General features: G+C 41.9%; 1 protein-coding gene across 1 annotated transcript; it reads left to right on the top strand.

Annotated features, from left to right (window-relative positions):
* The first annotated feature begins 817 nt into the window (after positions 1–817).
* Positions 818–20,308, top strand: LOC311504520 (heparan sulfate glucosamine 3-O-sulfotransferase 6). Its single transcript, XM_084567676.1, has 2 exons — positions 818–1,713; positions 18,654–20,308. Exons 1-2 carry the CDS (start codon positions 1,241–1,243, stop codon positions 19,270–19,272), a joined length of 1,092 nt encoding a protein of 363 aa, XP_084423802.1. The 5' UTR covers positions 818–1,240; the 3' UTR covers positions 19,273–20,308.
* Positions 20,309–21,475: the final 1,167 nt, after the last annotated feature.

The following is a 21,475-nucleotide window of genomic DNA, read 5'->3' as shown; positions in this document are numbered from 1 at the left end:
TCATATGTTTAGTTTTGAAGCCTCACCAAACTTCCAATCTGCAGAAGTGAAACAGGGCCGTTTTTAAAATTGTAACAAGGGTGAAGTGATACAGACGTTTTGAGCTGTCTCTGCGGGATTCAAGAACCGATCGTTCCCGAAATGCTAACCTGTAAATTTAAAACAATTCCTCTCATTCCAGTGGCCAGCTTCTACATTTAAAAATATAAACTGACGCTTTGCCTTCGCTGCAGAAGAGAAAGTAGACGAGGGAGAGACTGATGGTGGTCTGGTTTACTGCATGTTTCCCATAGTTTACAATAGTCTCACATATGCACACACACACATACACACTCAAGGAGAAAAGGAATAGAGAAAGCTGATGACACCTGTCTTGTCCCAGTCGCCTAGGAGTGACAGGGTTAAATGTGTGTGTCATGGCTGGCACCATGGGGGTGTGTGGTCAGCCTGGCTAGCAGACAGCAGGTGGCCTCTGGCTGGGCCATATACAGAGCCACAAGGTCTGACCAAAAGAGGGTACCTGGAGCTCAGTCAAATAAGGTTTCCAAATATGCAGAAAGAGTGGATGTGGTGATTTAAGGGGGAAATGAAGGGAAATTGCATCCTCAGTCTACAACCCAGAAATTAATATCCCCTCTTCATCATTTTCCTGCCGTTTTCTCCTCCTCCAGTGCATTAAATACAATTAAACTAACGACCATATTCCTCTGAAATTGCTTTCAAAATAATGCAACGCGGGCTTCTCTTCAGCTGGGAGAGGGTGCATTGTCAATTATTTTCGATGTTATTTTAGCGTGGCACGAGCTGAGGATCGAGGGGGGCGTGTGTTTGATAAACAGGGCGTGGATTTGAGACGAGACTGGCTGCTGAGGGTTTTCAATAGAGCCGCTGCCAGGGAGCGAGAGGAGCGCACAGGAGGCACGGAGCGCTGCGCCATAGAGAGCTCTGAGCCAGGGTCTTGCTTGGACTCGGCATAAGTTATTGAAAAAAAAAAAAAAAAAAAAAAAAAATCGACATGTTACCTTTGATGAGTTGACAAGCAGCATAAGGAGTAAAGGGGAACATGTGGAGCGTTTTGACGCGCGGTGGTCAAGTTTTGCGCCACTTGCTATTGTGGCACAAACGCGGCGATTTTTGTACAAGTGGCCTGAGTTTGAGTAACTGTTAAAAGACAGTGGTATGAAAACACTTGATATGGCATGTTTCCTGCGTTGTGTCCCCGTGCTCAGGATTGCGACCCATGGGATGTAGTAAATGGAGAGCTGCGTTCAACTTTGGACACCTGAAGGTGCAGTCCAAGCTGTCCGTCTTCTTTACCATGATCATTCTCTTCACTTACCTCTTCTACTGCCTCAACGGATACTGCGAGTCCCTGCCAAGGCCAGTATATGACCAACAAAGCCATCTTCACAACAAAATCATCTCAGATGATGGACGAGAAACGGAGCAGCTCGGCGCGTACGACGCGTCCCCGGTCTCGTTTGTCCGGGAGCAACTGTCGGACTTTTCGAACAGCGGCGGTACATCCAACAATATATCTATAGCTAATAATTTCGGCAGCAAAAAGTTTCCCCAGGCCATCATCATCGGGGTGAAGAAAGGTGGCACTCGGGCTCTGCTGGAGTTCCTGCGCATCCATCCGGACGTGAGAGCCGTGGGCGCTGAGCCGCACTTCTTTGACCGCTTCTACGACAAGGGGCTGGAATGGTACAGGTAAAGTTGATTTTCACTTTTCATATAAGAATTCGTGAAATGTTTTCTTAAAGCCACAAGTTTCCGTGCGGCCCACAAACCAGAAATTATCGGGATAATAATGATTTTGTAAGGTTCAAAGTCGAAGTCAGGAGTCCTGGGAGCCTGAGTGGAAGTTGTACCTGCTGTCATTTGAAATACACATCTCACTTAAGAGTTTAAGAAGCCTAAACTGAACTATCCTCTGAAAGATCTGTCTAAAATGTTGCTTTCATCTTGTGGTATATCTGATCCGTGGAAGGCATTGACTTATATGAATTAATAAACGGAGATAATAATGCACAATTCGTAATCCTGGGATAAAGGTAGCATATTTTCTAATTAATTGGTTAAAATACACAATAATGATGTATTCATAAGAGAGCATGCAGGGGAATTGAGACCGTGGCCCCTGAAAAAGAAGGGCCTAAACCCTTCTGCGTCCTCCTGTGGATTATTTTTCATCGCTTATATTTGCTCTGTCATCTGGTTTAATGCAACTTGTCTGACCAGTCTGAAGGGGTGGAGGCCTGATTAGGTGGATTATGATTCAGAGGAATCAAAACTAATTTTCTGTCGGACCTTTAAACTGAAAAGTACTCTTAGAAACACATTAATAAAAGATCTGAGATGTCGACAGTAATTTCTTTCTTACACCACCCCATGATTGGGCCGCACGAAATCTGTCTGAGCCGCATATCCACAAGCCATACTGTGTTTTACTAGTTCCCTATTGAGTTCCACTTATTAGTGCACATAAAGTCTGTGTTTTTAGTAAACATGTCCTATGATTCTGATATGATCAGACCCTCCTCTCCTCTCCCCTCCTCTCTTCATTAATATCTCTCAGCGCCAATAAGGCGCTCTGCTGATATCTTCCAAGGATGGCAGTGTATTCAGTCCCCTGCCAATAAATTGCTGTTTATTGAGCTGACACGCTGCTTCCTTAAGTGTCCATGTTGCTCCCCCGAGAGCCTTTGCCACTACTAGCCCCTGATCACACAGGGGGAGGATGGGTTTTTGCTGTGTGGTTGAGCCTATAGTCAGGTGGCCAATGTTGACAGAGATCAGCGTTTCTCTATTCACAAATTGCAGTTTTAACCTAAAAAGATCTACAGATAACATCATGTATAACCACCTCACACCTAATGATGAAAGAGAGGAGACAGTGAAGGAGGGAGCAAAGAGAAATATTTACAGAAGTAGAGTGAGGCTCTGCAGAGAAAATGACAGTTTGATGAAGAGATGTGGAAAAGACAGAAAAATACAGGGCGAGAGAAGAATCAATAGAGCAGGGTGATGACTGGATGGCTTAGGTGGAACAGCGCTAAGTGACATCAAACACGAATGCGCTTTGGTTTCGTTTCTTGTAATGCATAGGTTTCAGGAAGTAGAAGGGGATGGGGTTTTCCTGTTGCATACGAGGGGCCTAGGTTAAAAGTGGTCCTTGAGCTTCTTGAGGCAGTCTGAGTTTAAAAGCTGCACCTTAACCTATAATTACTAAACCTGAACCCCTGATGTAGTTTGACGTGCGTTGTATTGAAACAGTTGTGAAGCCTGTAAAATAGCTGTTTGCATTAGTTTTCATAGACAAAATACCGTCTTTCCAGAGTGAGAAGCATGTGAGTGGCGCTTGATTTCATCCTGAGTGTGTTCCCCGATAAACACAAGCGTCACATTTTTGCCGATTATAAAATGTGACGTTTGTGTTTATCGGGGAACACATTTTCTTCTTTAAATGACCATTTAAATGATTAGTGGCATCTTCAGTTGTTAAAGGGGATTATATAACTTGTAAAATGATGAAATATACTGTATTTGATGTAAAAGTGAAACTACAGAAAAGTGTATTCTTGCCTAAGAAACATAAAAATGTATATATTATTTTCAGTATATTCTATCAGTGTAATCAGGTTCATGTTACATGGTCAGATGTCATAGGGATTATAGATGTTCAAGAGGGCAACTGAGATATCAGCATTACTGTATCATGTGTACAGTTAGTTCTCATCAACTGTGAATGTATTTTTAAAGGATCAATCTACCACATGTGAAGTTCAGAATAATCATCACCAGGAATGCTGCAGTAGCACAATGTCTTAGTCCTGAGATACAAACTGTGGAGAAAGTAGACTGAATTTACCAGAATGATGGGTTTAACGAAGCTGAGTTGCATCATGGGAAACGCAGCGTCTGTGGGGCGCTATTTTTAACCAGATGACATATGTTAGAATTGCTGACAAGTTAAGGCATTATTCGCTCCTGTCTGCTGGTTCAAAGCCGGTTTCTAAATGAACACTGCTGGCTTTAAAGAACTGTAAATGTCAGGATTTGCACCAATGTGAATGGTGACAAAGCTGCACAAGATAAAAAGTGAGAAGACCAGTGACCTATATATGTTACTTTTACTGCTTTCTGTTGATAGGAAACTGACATTACCTTGTACTGTTTTAATGCAGATATGACGTAAAACACTTCTTTTTTCCCTTCCTCTTCTTCTCTCTTTTGAAGGTATAATGAAATGTGTGTTTTTGCTCCATCCTAATCTGCTGACAGCTCGTGTCAACACTGTGCGAATTGGACCGGTGTAATGACAGGTCAGGCATTAACACGGACAGCTCAGGGACATGCGAAGGGGCTGAGACGGATTAGGCCCCCGGTTGTAGTTAAACAAGGCCTTATGAATCATTAGTCAACACCCTGTTCAACCACCCCCTCACCTCGTAGTGCCGGTCCTTGATGAGCGCTTCACTCTTCCTACACCTCCACATTTTGTGCAACAGTATGGGGGAACGCTTATTGTACCCTAGGGCCGTGTAGTCCACTGGCGTTCAAACAAGCCATAAGAGCTGTAGGGACTTTTTTATGTGAGACACATCAATGTTTGAAGCCAACACAAGCGACCCCTTGTCCAATGAGGGCTAGGTGTACTCCTGTAGTTACCAGGGTGCAGGCCTACATGAACACACTGAAGTAGCTCAAGAAATATGGGGAAAGAAAATACAAATTATGATTAATTTTTAAGTAATAGCCACGTGTTGAATCAGCTTTACCACCAGAACCAGAGTGAGGTGATTACAGACAGAACACAGAAGTCTACATGGTTAGCAAAAGATAGATGTTCAAAATAGTCACAAAAAAAACTGTATCAACACATTTTTTTTATTTATTGGCACAATGTCAAACAAAACATTTCAGCTAAATGTTAGCAAAGTAGTTAAAAATAACCTAATGGCGGTTTAAAATACAACAAAAACCAATGGATAACTGGTCAAAATATTGAGCTGTAGGTGATCGATAAATGGGTCGAACAGCATCAGAAACAAATGTTAGCTAAATGTTAGCAAAGTGGCTGAAATAAGCTTTTAACTGTCAAAAAAGTAGTAGATGAAATATGTTTTTGTTTGTATTTGCACAACATCAAACTGAAATATTAGATAAATGTTAGCAAAGTAGCTAAAAAAGCTAGCGGCTGGTTTGCTAAAAGTAGGCTAAGTGACAAACATCTAAATCACTTAGCTAAAGGCAATAGATGAACGCTACAAAAACTGATAAAAAATATTAGAAAAATGTTGCTAAAAGTTGGTTAAGTAGCTAAAAGTACACGAATGGATAGTTAAATAAACAAATGGTTGAAAAAGATAGCCTAGCTAAAAGTATGCTAATGGAGGAGCATGAAGTGGAGACTTATCATAAAGTCAGTTGATGTGAAAATTCTAGTAATGTCAATTTCCTTTCCCTTCCCTTCCTTTCCTTTCCTTATATCTGTTTCTCATGCCAAACATAATTTTGAAAATATTCCTTATTTAATGAAATAACATACTGCTCATACACATATCTCAACTTCATTTTTCGAGGGCCTGAATGAATGATTACTAGACACACCGGTCTTCTTTGTCTCTTCTTCCTGTACTGTCTACTTTCCTGCTTCCATACATCAGAATATATGATCTATTCGCCTAAAAATTATTATTAATTTGATGTAATTACAATCAAAGTACCCACTGATTCACATATATCAATTTGAAACAGCATCGTTGCATGTGAAGCCAACAAAACCATCTGAAACTGGCCTGGAAAGTATCACTTAAACATTCATTCTCTGACAGCGCTCTTCATTTCAAAGTGCTGTCTTTGTCTCTGAGCTGGGAGAGAGGGAGCCCTGGCCCCTGTATTCAGCTGGTAACCAAGTAAAACACATGGACATCCTTAAAGGAAGCATTTGGCAAATTGTTTGAAAAAAAAAATGCTTATATGTGGAAAAGCCTTGGCTCAGCAATCCGCTGGAAACGATTCTGTGGTTTTGTGGTGGAGAATGAGGCTTCAGACAGCCATGGTGTGCAAGTGTGTGAGTGTGAGGATGTGCGAGCTCGGATTCATTCATGCTACCTGAAGTCCATTCACATTCCCCGTCTTCTTAACGTCGCTCCACCGTTTCTTGACACTATAAATATCCCGCAGATATAAATGTCATTTCCAAATATCGATCACCTAAAATAGGTTCTTTCTATTGATCCCCCTCTCTCTGCCTTTATCACGCTGTTGCGGCAGAAATGAATTAACTTCTGAATATTCAATCTTGTTGACAAGAAGCTGTCCCTCCCATTCCCAGCTGACATTTATGCCCCACAGTCTGAGTGTTGCAGAAGTGGATTTATTGGCTTGTTCAGGTCACTCAAACTGTGTAATGTCACGTCTCTGGACTCGTTCAGGCTGCTGTTAGAGACTCTCTCTCCTCCTCTGAGTCTGTGTTGTTTCTCTTCACCTTATCGACTCATTTCTTTTTCTTATTGTCTCAAGGAGGAAGTGTGTTGTATAATTCTGCCGAGCCCTGGATGCACTACCTAGACAAGAATGTCCAGGTTTTATTTCCTGTCAGACTTGTCTACCAATCACAAGGGATTCTCTGGTCAAATTCCTCTCTGCTCACATTCTTGGAAGCTGCATGTTGCAGAGAGTGTTTTTCAGACTGACAAAGGGTTTAAGGGAAAGGGAGGTTTTCGGGGAAGAATTTGGAAAAAATAAGAAATGTATTGAAGAAAGAGGGCTTTGTGCAGAAGACAGGGTTCAGTGCTTTGTGAGTATCTGAAGCTGGATCTGAGTCTGAAGTAAAAAGAACAGAGGGTTATATGAACAGGAGCAACGCTATCCAGCCTGTCTGTCAAAGCCCATACACGTAACATGACATTCCATTTACATGTAAAGGGATTTTAATTAGAATGAATGCAACATGTAAATTAAGATGGAAAAGCTATTATGGTTTAATCAGATGTGATCAGTTGTTAAGAAATAGTTATCATTTCTGACTGCTCATCATTGGACCCTTCCCTTCCCAACATGCCCTGTCTAATCCAGTCAGAAAAAAAACAGAATTAGACAACGAGAGATGAACAATGAGATGAAAGCACAAAACTCAGAAAGAGAAGTCTGTCATCACCATTGCTGACTTAAAACTCCACTGTTTAGGGTTTTAATCCCAGACTGTCAGACTCAGAATGTGCATTTTAAGTAAAAAGGAGTAATAAATCTAACGGCACACTGTCAGTTTCCTTCAGCCGCATCGAAATCTGCCCGTCTTGGTTTAAAAAAAATTAAAAAAAACGACAGAACACATGGTGAGGCTGCGGAAGATCAGGGTGACGGATGAGCTGCCATGTTTAATGTTCGACGGCATAATAATCCTTTACTTCTTCCAGCTTCTTTCCCGCACATCATTTTCCTTTACTTCCAACCAACCCCTTGCTTTGTTCCTCTTCCTTGATTCGTCTCATTAGAAACTCATTTTGATGAGTGTGCCTACAGTACATAGGGAAACATGAGGGGGAAACAATGAAAAGTGTGCGGCTCGGGTACATATATCATATTTCACACGTGACTGAGCCGCACGGCTGAGTCATAAAAAGAGAAAACGACAGAGGTATAAAAGAAGAAATTAAATTGATGACACAGTAATTAATTTACAGTTACAGCCGTTAGATTGTGCAAGGTCGTGGAAAGTAGTCACCTTATGCTTTTATACTTTGTGCTTTTTATTCCAAAACCCTCATGGAAAACTATGAATATATTTATTAATATGGAAGAGCTTCTTCTGCATAGTGTGCACTCTTATTTGAGATAATTATGCAACCAGTTATTTTAATACTGAGTGTAAAACTTTTTAAAAAATCAAGGTTCTCAGTCATTAAGGTCATGGTGTATCCAAAAAACAAAAATCAAACAAGGGCAACTGGACTTGTTAGGTTTCTCGAAGACAGTTTCACAAGCTTCTAAATGACTGGTCAGCATCTGGTAGTTACAGACCCCAGTCATGTAAGTTTCAGGTGGACAGCACTCACGGATGTCCTCTAAGTGCCACACTAGTCTTTCAGAACTGAAGAAGCCACTTGGATGAGTGGGGAAATTGTCTTAAAAAAAAAGGAAAAAAAAAGAGTCCAGCTGTCTTTCATCTTTATTTTAAATAATGGCCCCTATTAGTTCTTCTACCACCTGGTACAATATTATATTTCTTAATTGTAGCAAAGTCAGATGTTGTAATTATAATATAAGATTGAAAATGCCATACGATACCTTTGCTTCATATCATAATTGAAAAAGTGTGAATGTAGTTAGTAAAGTGAGGCTTAATAAAGATATTAAGAATTTTGAAAAATAAGAAATGTAATGAAGAAAGAGTGCAGAGCCCTGTAATAGATTGGTGACCTGTCCAGGGTGTACCCAACCTCTCGCCCAATGACAGCTGGGATAGGCTCCAGCCCCCCGTGGCCCTTCACAGGACAAGAAGAAGAAGACAGAAGATGAATGAATGAATGAATGAATGAATGAATGAGAATGCAGAAGACAGGGTTCAGTGCCATACAAGTATCTGATGCTCGATCAGAGTAAAATATTGTTGAGATTGCCATATGGACATTGAACATATTTTGCCTGCTCTAATCTTTCCTCCTGTTAATGTTGGCTATTAACACCAACATTGCTACTTGAAAGCAGCAGCCTGAATTTGACAAATAAAGTGGATTTCCTACAAATTAAGTTAATCTTATTTTAAGTGCAAACCTCCCCCTTTTTACTAGAGTTCACCTGCAGTTTAAAAGATTATATAAAAAATAAATGGAGAAATTTGCACCTGACAGACATTGACATTAACTGCAGTCAGATACATTTCTCTGCAGGACAAAACAATTATTTCCTTTCTTCCCCTAGTTACACCAGAAAGTTCAGTTATAATCGGGTATATATTTGCTAAGGATAATTTTTCTTCCAGCTTTACAGTATATATCCTATTATCATGTCCAGAAGTTCAGGAATTTAAGTCTCCTTTTTACTCCCCTCTTAACTCTTTCTATAGTATTTCTCCCCCATTCACTCATAGCTGCAGCTATTTGGTTTTGTTGAGCCAGATCCACCCATCCACACCCAATTTCCCATCACTGGTGCGTCTGGAGAGGCAGGTAATTACAGACTGTGTGTGTTTGTGTGTGGCCGTTGACTTCTCACTAGTGTCCATCTCTGTTTAATGTCTGACAGCCTGACAGGGTTGGGGGGGGGGGGGGGGGGGGGGGGGGGGGGGTCATGAGAGCTTGCAGCCACCCTGAGTATTCTGCAGAAAAAACACACCTTTCTTTGTCTGCCATAAAACCTTTGTGGAAAACTCCCATCAGTTTGACTTTAAAACTTAAAATAACCGGTTGATTGTCGGTGACGCTTGTGCTGCTTTTGACAGGAAATTAGGTTAATTATGCCTGAAACCCTGGCACAGAGAAGGCGAGCTGAATTGGAAGACAGGGGAAACATCAAACAAGACACGGTGATGGGAGGAAATCTGGAAACCAACACCAGCTCTCGCTTCATGTCCATCCAAACTCTACTCCGTCCTGTATGTTTGATGTGTGTGTGTAAAAGCCCGTGGAGTAGTCCACCCTGAAGAGCCTGATAGATGGCACTAATAGCAGACCGCTGAACGGACTGTTTCCAGTTGTAAAAGCCGGGCCTCTGCCAGCACCGATTTCCGTTTTTATTCTTAAGACAGTGCTAACAATGAGCTGAGAAACCACAAGGATGAAGGCTGAAAGTGTTCGGAAGTGGGGTTTTTGGAGATCGGACCGTATAGGGTGTTCTTATTGGCCGGGATCTTGGGAGTTGCCAGGCGAGCAGAAGTCCATATTGAGTCAATTACAGTGTTGCTGAGGTGTGTTTGTTCCACATGTGTCTGTAGTCGCTCAGAGCTGTTTAATTAGTGGAACCGTGTTTGTGTTCTCTGTCGCCCGAGCAGAGTCAAAGAGGAGGGTAAACATTACAGCATGTCCATGTTGTCACACGTTTAATCTTTAACCGGACTGACTGAAATAAAGGGCAACCTAACTGCAGGTCAAAAAATGATCTATCTATCTATCTATCTATCTATCTATCTATCTAGCTATCTATCTATCTATCTATCACTTGTATTTTAGAACACTGACAGATAATGCAACCAATATATGTTGTTTCTGCGTTTAATTATATTATATTATATTATATTATATTTTATATTTTCTCAAATAATATTTTAATTGCAAGTAAAATTTTCCAACAAAAACCTACATCAAGCCTTTACAGAAACCAAACTGGTCTATTCAAATATATAATATATAACTTAACATATTTTTATTCCATTAAGCATTCCTCTTGATTTCACATACATTCCCAACTGATCACGTCCCCCTGCTACTAGCCTAAATATGTAACCACGGACATCATGACATCACTGAGGTTAGGATGCAGGAAGCGTCCGTCTGTAATCTGTGCCATCTCTCCACCCAATCTATCTGTCCATCCCTCCCTCCATCCTGTGTTCAGGAGATCGGATGAAGGCAGGGTGGGACCCCTGAGGCCCCCAGCTGCTCCCAGATAAAGCCACACAAGTAGGCCACTGTGGGCCCAGCAGGAACACAACTGCAGATTTTCCCATTTGATAAGTCCGGAGGGGTGGGAGCAATCAGTGGCAGTGACACACACACACACTTCCACTCACTCATATGAGCACATACAGGACAAATACATTCAGACACACATGAAAGACCTTATTTCCAGGATCTGCCATTACAGCCAGTTGTGCTATCAGACAGATATAATCACAACATCCTTTCTTCCTGTTCTTCATCCTGTCTTTGTCCTGTTTTTATTTGTTAGTATTTTGATGAGTGTGATGCTTTATATATGGCAGGATAAAATCCCCCACAAAGATTGTCCGTCTAATATGTCTAATTTTTCTTTGTTCAGAAAAATTAGACATAGCCTGCATCATGTTTTAAGTGATAAAAAAGGTTTGGGGAAAAAATGGGCTTGCCAGCACAGGTGCTATCATTAGCTTATTGCTCTCATCCGCTTGGTATTAGACAGTCAGATAGCTATGTCATCATCCATCTCCGTTCCTGTCCACCTTCTTTTCGTGCTTCTTTATGCTTCTTCCCGTTTCCCACTTCCCAAATTTGTGAGTCATAAGCTGACGTGTACAATACACTTTCACGAGAACAAAGAAGTGTGCACTGCATAATGCCAAAAATAAGAGCCATTATGATCGACAGGAGAGGGTACAGACTGCTTGTGGGAATTCTCAGAACAACAGGAAGTCCCAGTATGCCAGACGGTATAATTTGGAAGTGGACGTACTGGAGCATACCGGCACACTTAAAGCACCGGATATACATGCCAATTAGTGACCTTTAAAAGTGCTCATATGCTAATTTTGCTTCCTCAAGCTAGCTGTTGCCACCCATTTCCAGTCTTTACACTAAGCTAACCGCCTGCTAGCTGGCATATTTCCCAGAATGTCAAAATATTTCTACTAAACTAATTACGTAACTCTGTAGTTCAGTAGCAAACAGCTCTTCGCTGCTAGCACAGGCACTATCGTTAGCTTTAGTGCTTTCAACCGGCTTTCTCTCGCTTGGTATAACTGTTCGAAGAGCTATGTATTATCCAACTCTGTTCTGCTCAACAAGTGAGTGTCGTGTAATGCCAGCGACAACAGAAAGAGATGAGCAACACACAGTGTAGTTTGTAGTTTAAGTGTCATTAGGAATTTTCAGGAGGGATATGGACTGCCAGTACAACAGGAAAAGTCCCAGGGTAGTGCATACTGGAGCATACCAGCCCACTTGGAGCACTGGATTTACAACATGTTAGTTAGTGAGTGCTCATATGCTAATTTTGCTTCCTTTTTGCTTCAATCTTTTTCCAGTTTTTATGCTAAACTGTCATACTGATAGCTGTTGTTATGCTAAATGAAGGGGCATATTTCCCAAAATGTTGTTTCTAAACTAAATGGCATCTGGCTGTAGCTGAGCGCAAAACACATCAGTCTGTTTCAACACTAACACTAAGCAAAATTCACACACAAAAGCACAGGCAGATCTTCCTCTGTCATTAGGACCGCCCCTGGTTTCTCAGGGGAAACTCTGACTGACCACTTCTCACTCGCCCGCCACTCTCAGGCCTTGGGATGTGTCTATTAAGTGTTACGCCTGTATTTTTCCCTTCAGCTAGGCGCATTCTTCAGCTCTTTTCCTACCGACCTACACCAGTGATGCAAACCTCCGCAGTGAAAATAGTCGTCACCACCCCGGTGCGTCAGCCAGACAGCAGCCTTCGCAGTGTGTAACGGTCCGCCACACACACGCTGAAGCAAAATACAGTAATGTGAGCTCTGACTGGTATAGATTTATGTCATGCAGATATTGTGTAAGAAGCTTGTGCCAACGTTTGCTGTAGGGCAGGGTATTTGCAGGTCTTGTGAAGTATTAAAAGCCGCCCACAATCCAAGTCCTTCAAAAAGGCCTTAGAAATTTCTTAGAAGTTGTTTTTTTTTTCCTCATGGAGACAGCAGCCTGGAAGCTCATTGTCTCCTAATGGGCAAGTGTCAGTTTTAATTACTCCAAGTCATTCAATTTTTTGCAGTTTATGTGGTTCCAGGTAACATCAATTACTTATACTGGTAGGAATTATTATTACATCCAGCCAGCACTAACAAAATACATTATTATTGCTTATTCTTTGATTATGAAAAAGTATTAAATTACAGTCTCTAAGGCATTCTTTCAAAAACTTTAATTACACAAACACTGCTGAAACAATTTAGAAGTTCACTTCTTCCTAAAACTGCCAGACATATATATTTTTTTTTACTTTACAGGAAAAGTCTCTGAAACCTCTACACAAAAACTCTTGCGATTACTCATAATTGATTAAGCCTACGACTTAATCTTGGCAGGCGGACAGCCAGAAATGTTAATACCTGCAGAAAGGAGAAAAAGTGTTCAGTATTTTTACATGGGATGGTATACATTTAAAAAAAGGCCATAAATTGGACAAAAACATCATCTAACTAATGCAGTGGCCCATCTCCAATCTACACAAAGAGAAGCACTACTTTACCTCCCCTTTTATTGAGCTGCTTACAGTCCCTGCTGACTTCTAATCAGCCCACAGAAACTCCTCAGCCCTGTATTTGCCAACAGTAATGACAAACCTCCTGCTCCACGCAGCAGCTCTTACCGGCCTTTGAACCCACACAGGCAAACTGTATCTGTCTTCATATGTTGTGGTTTGAGGATGTCAGTGTGTTTAAAAATTCCTTCACACGTGTCAAATGCGCTCATAACATTTTCACTTTGAAGGATACAGTGAGGGCCAAGTGGAGGCTTTGAAGCCGTAAGAGAAAAGATCAGGAGTCAGTCGGGAAAGTGGAGAAAGGAGAGGAGGTGAGCCAAAGAGAAACGGTGGGATCGGGAAAAGAAGCGAAACATGTAGGAGAGAGAAATCTGCCCACGTTGACATGTTGCATTTACTTGATCCCCGTGATCCCCGGTGGTCTCGCTCTCTGAATCACAACCATGTGCCGCTGACCTTAAGGGTGGAAGAGTCCATTTCCGTGCAGTGCCGGCTGGTGGGGATTAAGAGGGTCCGTGGGTCTGGCCTCGGGCCCAGCAGAGCCGGTACGGATCACAGCTTTAAGAGCCCTGAATCCCGGGACCAGAGGGAAACTTCCTAACCCAAGAAACACTTCCCTCATCTCCGCCGCACACACACACACTCACATGCGCCTGCACAAACTAAGAACTTCATTACTCCCAGATGTGGGAGTCCATCCTGTTGAGGGCATTTTCAGATAGTTACTTTATGCACATGTGTGCGTCGTGTTTACATGTGTGACAGAGGAGACGGTAGAGAGAGTCAGGCGGGGTGTGCACACGCAGAAACGAAAAGAGCTGGTGGATGTGCTTCCCTCTGGAAAAGTGATAATGGGCGCTTTGTTTACAGTACCTGCAGGTGTCATTTTTACTATAAAAGGTTAAACAGTTCTGGTTAGAGTTCCGCAAACACAGAAACACTGGGAAAAAGCGAGAGATTAAACAACTGGAATCATTTACTCTTAATAGTGTGCATTTCTGAATTTGGAGAACATACTGAAGTGGCATAAGGATTTACGCTACAAATTAATATTAATTAAGGAAGCAGGTTTTAAACTGGGAGGTAACTTTATGACTTTATATTTGTATCACAAAAACATTAAGTCAACTGAATCGAATTTGTAAAATCTGTGAAATGCCAAAATACACAGACCTTATAGTGTCAATTTGATTGTAACCAGACGGCCAGATACTGCCTTCATATGGGCTCATGTTAACCATGTTCACAAGAAAGGACCATATGAACATGCCCCTCTTCAGGTATCATTGTGTTCTGAGTTTACAAGTTCTGACATGTTTGCTGAACCTTTCTTTGTTATGTATAATATGGCTGAGAAACGTAGTATTCCCTACGGCTTAATTAAGAAACCCACTTGGTAGCTTCCTAAAGTGTGAGCCCCTGTGGCTTCTAAACGCCACCAGTTACCTAGCACAAATATTCTGACAACGGCTGATGTTACCACGTCAACTCCAACAATTCTTTACTCTTATGTCATAATCACAAGCACACAAGTTCCATTTGAAAACAGCACAGCTGCTGGTCTGCAAAGCTAGGCGAGGTACTGTGAACTTTGGGTTTCTTTTCACCATTTGATTTAACAACACTGAAGAAGTCAGGTCGTAAAAGTTCATACTTTTGATTTACACTTGGCAGCTAGTGGTAGGTAAAGCTACTAAACACATTTACAGTTTGTTGGAGCTGTTGCTGTGTCACCACTAGCCATCTTAAACTTGATATACAGTGGCTGTCTCTAAGAGACAGCGAAACCAGATTTTACCAAGACAGAATGGCATTGCGGTTTGGCTTCGCTTTTAGCTCCATTTTGCAAATTCTGCACAGTGTCCTCATGGAAAATGCACATTTCATGCAGAATAATCACATTTTATGTTGTAAAAATGTCAGATTCAGATTCAGGTATTAGCTCAGTTTTGCCCAACTGGGCTCGTAGAGCTGGGATGGAAAATGCGAGTCGAATAATGTGTTTGTCTACCACCCCCACATTAAGAAGCCCCTGCTCTTCTCTTGCTTTTTGAGGTCAGCACACTCGGCTCACTCATGTGTCCTCATTTTCTAGTGATAAACAGTAGCCTATGAGGGAGCAGTCCCTTAAACAGGGCCTAATAAACCTCAGCCCACCCACACAGGCTGCAGCTAAATGTGAGTCGGCCTTTTAGTGTGTGTGTGTGTGTGTGTGTGTCTACGAGAGTGAGAGGGAGAGAGAAAGAGGGACCGGGCGCATTTGTGTGCACAGATAGACGCACATCTGCGTACTTTCAAAACCAACCACATTCCTCCTCCAGATGCTAATAAAGGTGTGATGAAAACAAACATCGGGTCGCTAGGTTTCCCTAAACTCTTTGGCAGCGTAACTCAAACAAAAGTGCTATCAGACTAAAAGAACAAATGCTGCGTTTTGTTATCTTTTGGAGAGCTAAGGTAGATCAGACGCTTCTGAACGGTGACTCAAGTTTAATGAGAGAATTTGGTGCCTCATTGAGCTGCTGTGGTTTTCACTCCTCGCCTTACTCTTCTGCCCCCCCCCCCCCCCCCCCCCCCCCCCACACACACACACTTCTAGCTCCCCTTTGTCCCCCCGATCTCCACCGCTGTGTGGCCTCCTCCTGGGCTTTTTGTTGTAGTCGGTCTGTTCTGAGATTACAGACTAGTGGTCCAAAATGTAAACAAGATGTCAATGGAAGCCCTTCTAAGCCTACAATGGGACGCCATTGCTTCCATTAGCCTAACTGCATGGAATTAAACATCCTTTCAGCACTATAGACGCTCTCACGAAACGCCAAACAACCCGAACACACTGGCACCTCAGCTACCTGCCAGTGACTGAAGATCTGTCTCCTACACATTGCTCCATTTCGTCATTTCTTTCTTTGTATTCCTTCAGATATAAAACACAGATTACGTTCATTCAGGGTTTTCCAGGATCAAACTGTCAGGAAAGAAATTAATGGCTCAAGAAGCCGACTCCTGTAACAGTAATATTAAGGGGCCTAACTGCATTGCAACCAAAACTATGTTAATTAAAGGATGCAACTCGGCTTTTTTCTCTCTACTGGAAATACTTAATTGCTCACGCATGTTCTCTGTTGGATTTTTGAGAGTCACTCTGGGAAATGTAGGAAACACAGGTACTGCAGAGAAGGCAGGTTGTCAAGAAAAGTAGAAGCCCAAAACAACACAGCCACAAAATACCTCACAGATTGATGACATATATCCAAGGGTGGAATTTCCTCTCAGAGGCAGAGTTATTAAACTTTCCTGGGATACAAACGAGACATTTAGCTTTTTTTTTATTTCTAGGACCCAGATCCATAAAAACTATACTACCACTCACATCATGCGGTGACCAAAATTTGATCCCGTGACCCAGAGGCTCAGAAACCTGGCCACAGAGTTTGTAGTTTACGCTCTGGCTTTCTTTCATTGCGATATATCGAGGGGAACTAGTCTCCATTTTTGCTCAGTTCTGTTTTGCTCTGCAAAGCGACGACTTCTTATGAATACCATAAGTTGTGTATTTGGTGTTACCCTCATAGCTTCTTGCCAGGGGACATGCCGGACTTGGAGCCGAGTGTGTGTGTTGGATCAAAGAGAGAGAGAGAGAGGAATGGAGTCGGCCTCATCACCACACACCAGAGCCCCATAAGCCCTTCACTTAGAGACCAACCACGAAGACTCCGACCCAACCAGCACCACATGCCTGCTGAGCATGGGAAGGGGAAGCATGGAAATTAGCTGGGGGATCTCTCACAGTGGCAGCGCTGCTTAGATTTCTGCCATACATACTGAGCCTGTGATTTGAATCTCCTCTCAACCAGAGGAGCAGTATTTTGTGTTGTTTTTACAGGGGAGGAAAATTGGCAGAATATTTTTCACTACGGAGGTCATTAGATTCCATTTTAGCGTTACGGTAGCATTTGAATGAGGTAAACGACACGAGACAAATAGGTTTTCCTTTCCCTCCCATTTCCTTCAATTTATGCACGATCTGCCCTGGCACGTTACGAGGACCGTCAAAGACAGGCTTCGGTCAGGGTTGGTTTGTTGAACTTTTTGAGGTACTATGCTACATCCTCTCCATCTCTGAGTCATCTAAGTAGGGGTAAAGATCAAGAGGAAGAGGGCAAAGTGTGCCTAGAATACCTCAAGCACTGATGATAATAACAAGCAGAGGGCCAAAAGCAATAACCAGGCTTGGACCAAAACACATGGTATTCCATGTCATAGGATACGTCTGGCGTGTGTTCTCTGTAGGCATCGCTGATTAGACTGTTGCACCCAAAATATCCAAAAGATCCTATGAACAAAACAACAGCTTTTTTTGGGGCGGAGGGGAGGGGGGTTATGGTGAGGATTATGTTGATGGTCACACATGTTACAGACAAATGAGATTCTTGCAGACTTTTTAAATCGCGTTATTCAGAGGAATCATCTGACTATGTTTCCTTCCCTGTCAAACTTTATTTTTTGAATCAAATGTCAGCAGTGGGCTTTTCTCAGTTCAGTTCTAGTTCATCATCACATTTGTATTCCATTAAGCAGTTTCTGGGTTTGGTGGCTGTGCATGCTGACTTGGTGGCACAGTGTCAAGACCTGTGATTTTCCTGCCATGACAAGTCAAATTTCCTGCTGTAAACAAAGTCTAAGAACGAAGGGGATAGAATATTTTTTCATCAAAACGGTGCCAAAAGAACATTGTATTCAAGATGCTGTTTTCTGTACTGGTTCTTGCAGACTTTGTATAGCATGCTCTGCTTTAAATAAAAAACCCACTAGCACTAGAACAGTTTAAACCTTGTTTTAGATACAATAGCACAATAGTTAGGATAATATTAGGACTGGAGTTGTGGAGATGCACCTAGCCTATACCTGAAGACTAGAAATGGACCTCCTGACTTATTTCAATTAACTGACCCCGCACTATTTTCATTATGAGATAAGAATAAGGGGAAAATATATAGAAGCCGAGGCAGTAATCCAATGCTGCTGTACAAATAGTGGTATGACAGCTATGTGACTGTTATTTCAGTCTAGCGGGAGACTCTCCCACCATCAAGGAACACTGTGAGGAACGGGAGGAGCAGTTATGAGCTTGTTTAGGAGGAGGCAGCGGATGAGAGGAAATTACTTTTCTGAGGTTAATATAGCCTTGCGGTTTTCCTACAGTAGCCGTTCAAAAACTCTCTCCCAGTTTGGTCACTCCATCAATGCCAGCAGCTAATGTCATGTTTATCTCCCTCTAATCACAGATTTAGCCCTCTAATTACAAAGTAAAATTGAAAAGCCTTCAAGTCAGTTGAGGCATCAACAAAGGAATGTACTGACAATATTAATGTCTTTCTAAGATATACTCTAGATTATATTTCTGTAACATAAAGCGCATGTTGGCATTTGGTATACTGGAATGTTCAGAGTATTAATACAATAGTTTCTGTTTTCTTTTTCTCTCTTCATTCATTCAGGAACCTGATGCCTCGTACTCTGGAGGGTCAGATCACCATGGAGAAGACCCCGAGTTACTTCATCACCAAAGAAGCCCCTCGCCGTGTCTTCTCCATGAGTCGCCACACCAAGCTCATCGTGGTGGTGCGAGACCCCGTGACCCGGGCTGTTTCTGATTACACACAGACTCTGTCCAAATCTCCAGGGCTTCCATCCTTCCAGAACCTGGCCTTCCGCAATGCCACCACGGGCCTCATCGACACATCTTGGAGCGCCGTGCGCATCGGCATCTACGCCAAGCACCTAGAGAACTGGCTGCGGTACTTCCCACTCTCACGGTTTCTCTTTGTCAGTGGGGAACGCCTTGTCACGGACCCAGCAGGCGAGATGGGCCGGGTTCAGGACTTTCTAGGGCTCAAACGCGTGGTCACAGATAAGCACTTCTACTTCAACCAGACCAAAGGTTTCCCCTGCCTAAAGAAGCCAGAGGGGAGCAGCAGGCCGCGCTGCCTGGGGAAGTCGAAGGGCAGGCCCCATCCCCAGATACCCTCTGAGGTACTGCTCAGGCTCAGAGACTTCTACAAACCCTTTAATCTCAAGTTCTACCAAATGACTGGCCACAATTTTGGCTGGGACTGAACGGCTATGCACCAAAGCTCTTTAAAAACTCTCAGTACCAGTCTTATTTGACCAAGAACCAAACCCAGAAAGGGATATCATGTGTCATATTGTGTGTCACCAAAGCTTCTACTGTGCAAAATATGCCTTTCCTACATTTCTGTAATAACACAATGCCAACACATACTGTACAACTGCCTTCCACTAGGTTTACAGCCATGCTAAAAACGTCTGAGAGAGCTTCAATCCCATCGAGCCAGTTTTTCAATTAATGTTCAACTAAAGCCTGTGAGAGCTTTTGATTGTGCGTTCATACAGCTGCATTGAGACAAGCACAAGCCAGATTGAAGCATACTGCTTATTTGTGTAAAACTGGAACATGTAGCACCTTTCCGTCTGAGGAAGCCAGTGCTGCAAAGAGGCGTACCAAAGTTAAACCTACAGGCAAAATTGTAACAAGTCGTAGCCTTAGATAGGCAATGGTACAACAAACCAAACAACAAATGATAGCAAGGAAAGAAGCAAAAGGTTTTGAATTATGCACAGTGGCACTATCACAATAGACGTAAATGTGTGATGATCATGCAGAATCACACTGGCGTTGTTTGATTCACATCTGGATGAATTAAATGTCTATACAGTGTATGCTTTATCCCTTTTTTTTCGGTAGCTATTTCGTTATTTCAGTGGAAGCTCCCATTCTGAACTGTCATTATTTTTTATATTAAATCTGTTGCAACAGTGGAATACCTGGTACTGGTGAAAAAAGGGTACCATAAATGTAAAACAGTCCACTATACGCTGTAAATGTGCTGTTATTTATGTCACCTATGTGATGCTTGCATATTTACCGACCTGAAAAGAACATTAACTACTTGTAAACCTGTGACTTTGTTTCAGTTATTTCACACTCAACTCTACAAATGGTACTTACAAACAAATGTGTATTTCTAAAGGCCTAATTTATAAGAAAACAAACTGCTATTGAGATGTTTTCTCTGAGACTTTTGTATTTGATATTCCGCCGAAAATTCTGATTAAATCTTTTATTCTGATACACGCTTTGGGGTGATTAGCATTTTTTTTTTCACTGTATTTCCGAGAAGTCATCCTCCCTCTATTTATCTTGAACAATGCAACATTGCTTCTACCAGGAATACAACATACTGTACATCTGCTGGGCAGATTATTTTTCTTTTCTTTTCTGGAAGAGACCCGCCAGCCACAGGATAATTAGAAAAGAAAATGTTATCAATCCCTATTGTGTTATTTCAAAGGAGGGCTTGGTATTAAACTAACATTTATTTACAGCAGATGCTGTTGTGTTTGTTTAAGCTTTCCATATTCATTGAATCAAGTGCTGAGCTTGTGAAAACAGTCGATAAATTAAAGACATTTCTTTAATCTGGCTTTTTGCGGAAAAACCTCCAGGATTTATCTCCAATACTCTAATCCAAATTAGCTCACACCATCAGAGTTGCTAAACAAAATTAAAACCTGTATGTTTTTCTTATGTCAGTGGGATTTTTACAATTTCCTATACTTCTGGAACAGATGCGGCCCTCAAATAATGTTGTGTTTACCGTGTTCTCAAGTAAACTCCATAAAAATGTCCCACCCTTGTGAAACTCTCAATCTTTGTAAGTGGAATTTTTTTTTTTTTTTTGTATGGATAAGGATGTTGAGTTTACCAGTCGTATAAAAAACTTTCCATGTCATAACCATGAGCTCAGAAGTGACATTTGAAGGCAGCAAGAAACTGGAAGTTTCTGTTTTACATCCAGAGTCAGCTTAGACAAGATTAGCCTAGCATAGCCTAGCTTAACCTATCTTTAAGTTTGGAAACAGTGGTTAGCCTACCTCCCTAGGTGCATCTAACTATCACAGTAACAACATATCACTGAATTGTGGATAAATAGGATGCTACTTTGTGAACATTTGATATGTTATTCTGCTGTTTTTGTGGGTTATTTTACCCAGTTATATTACACACCAGTGGGTGAGGTCCTTCACTGAGACTACTTATCTTGATTTCACAGGTTACAAAGTGCTGTTCAGGGAATTTACAACAAAACTTTCCTGAAATTTCGTGCCATCATGTTGAGGTACGCTAATTGGTTGCTAGTCGTACCCTTATATCAAACAAATATGTGTGTAGTGTCTAAATAATAACCATGTTTGCTGTCAAGCTACTCTATTAAGCATAAGTGAGTGGTCACTTCCG

This window comes from Chelon labrosus (genome assembly GCF_963514085.1).
Source record: "Chelon labrosus genome assembly, chromosome: 19".
Classification (NCBI taxonomy): domain Eukaryota; kingdom Metazoa; phylum Chordata; class Actinopteri; order Mugiliformes; family Mugilidae; genus Chelon; species Chelon labrosus.
The sequence above is the reverse complement of the archived record's forward strand: the minus strand, read 5'-3'. Positions and strand labels throughout refer to the sequence as shown.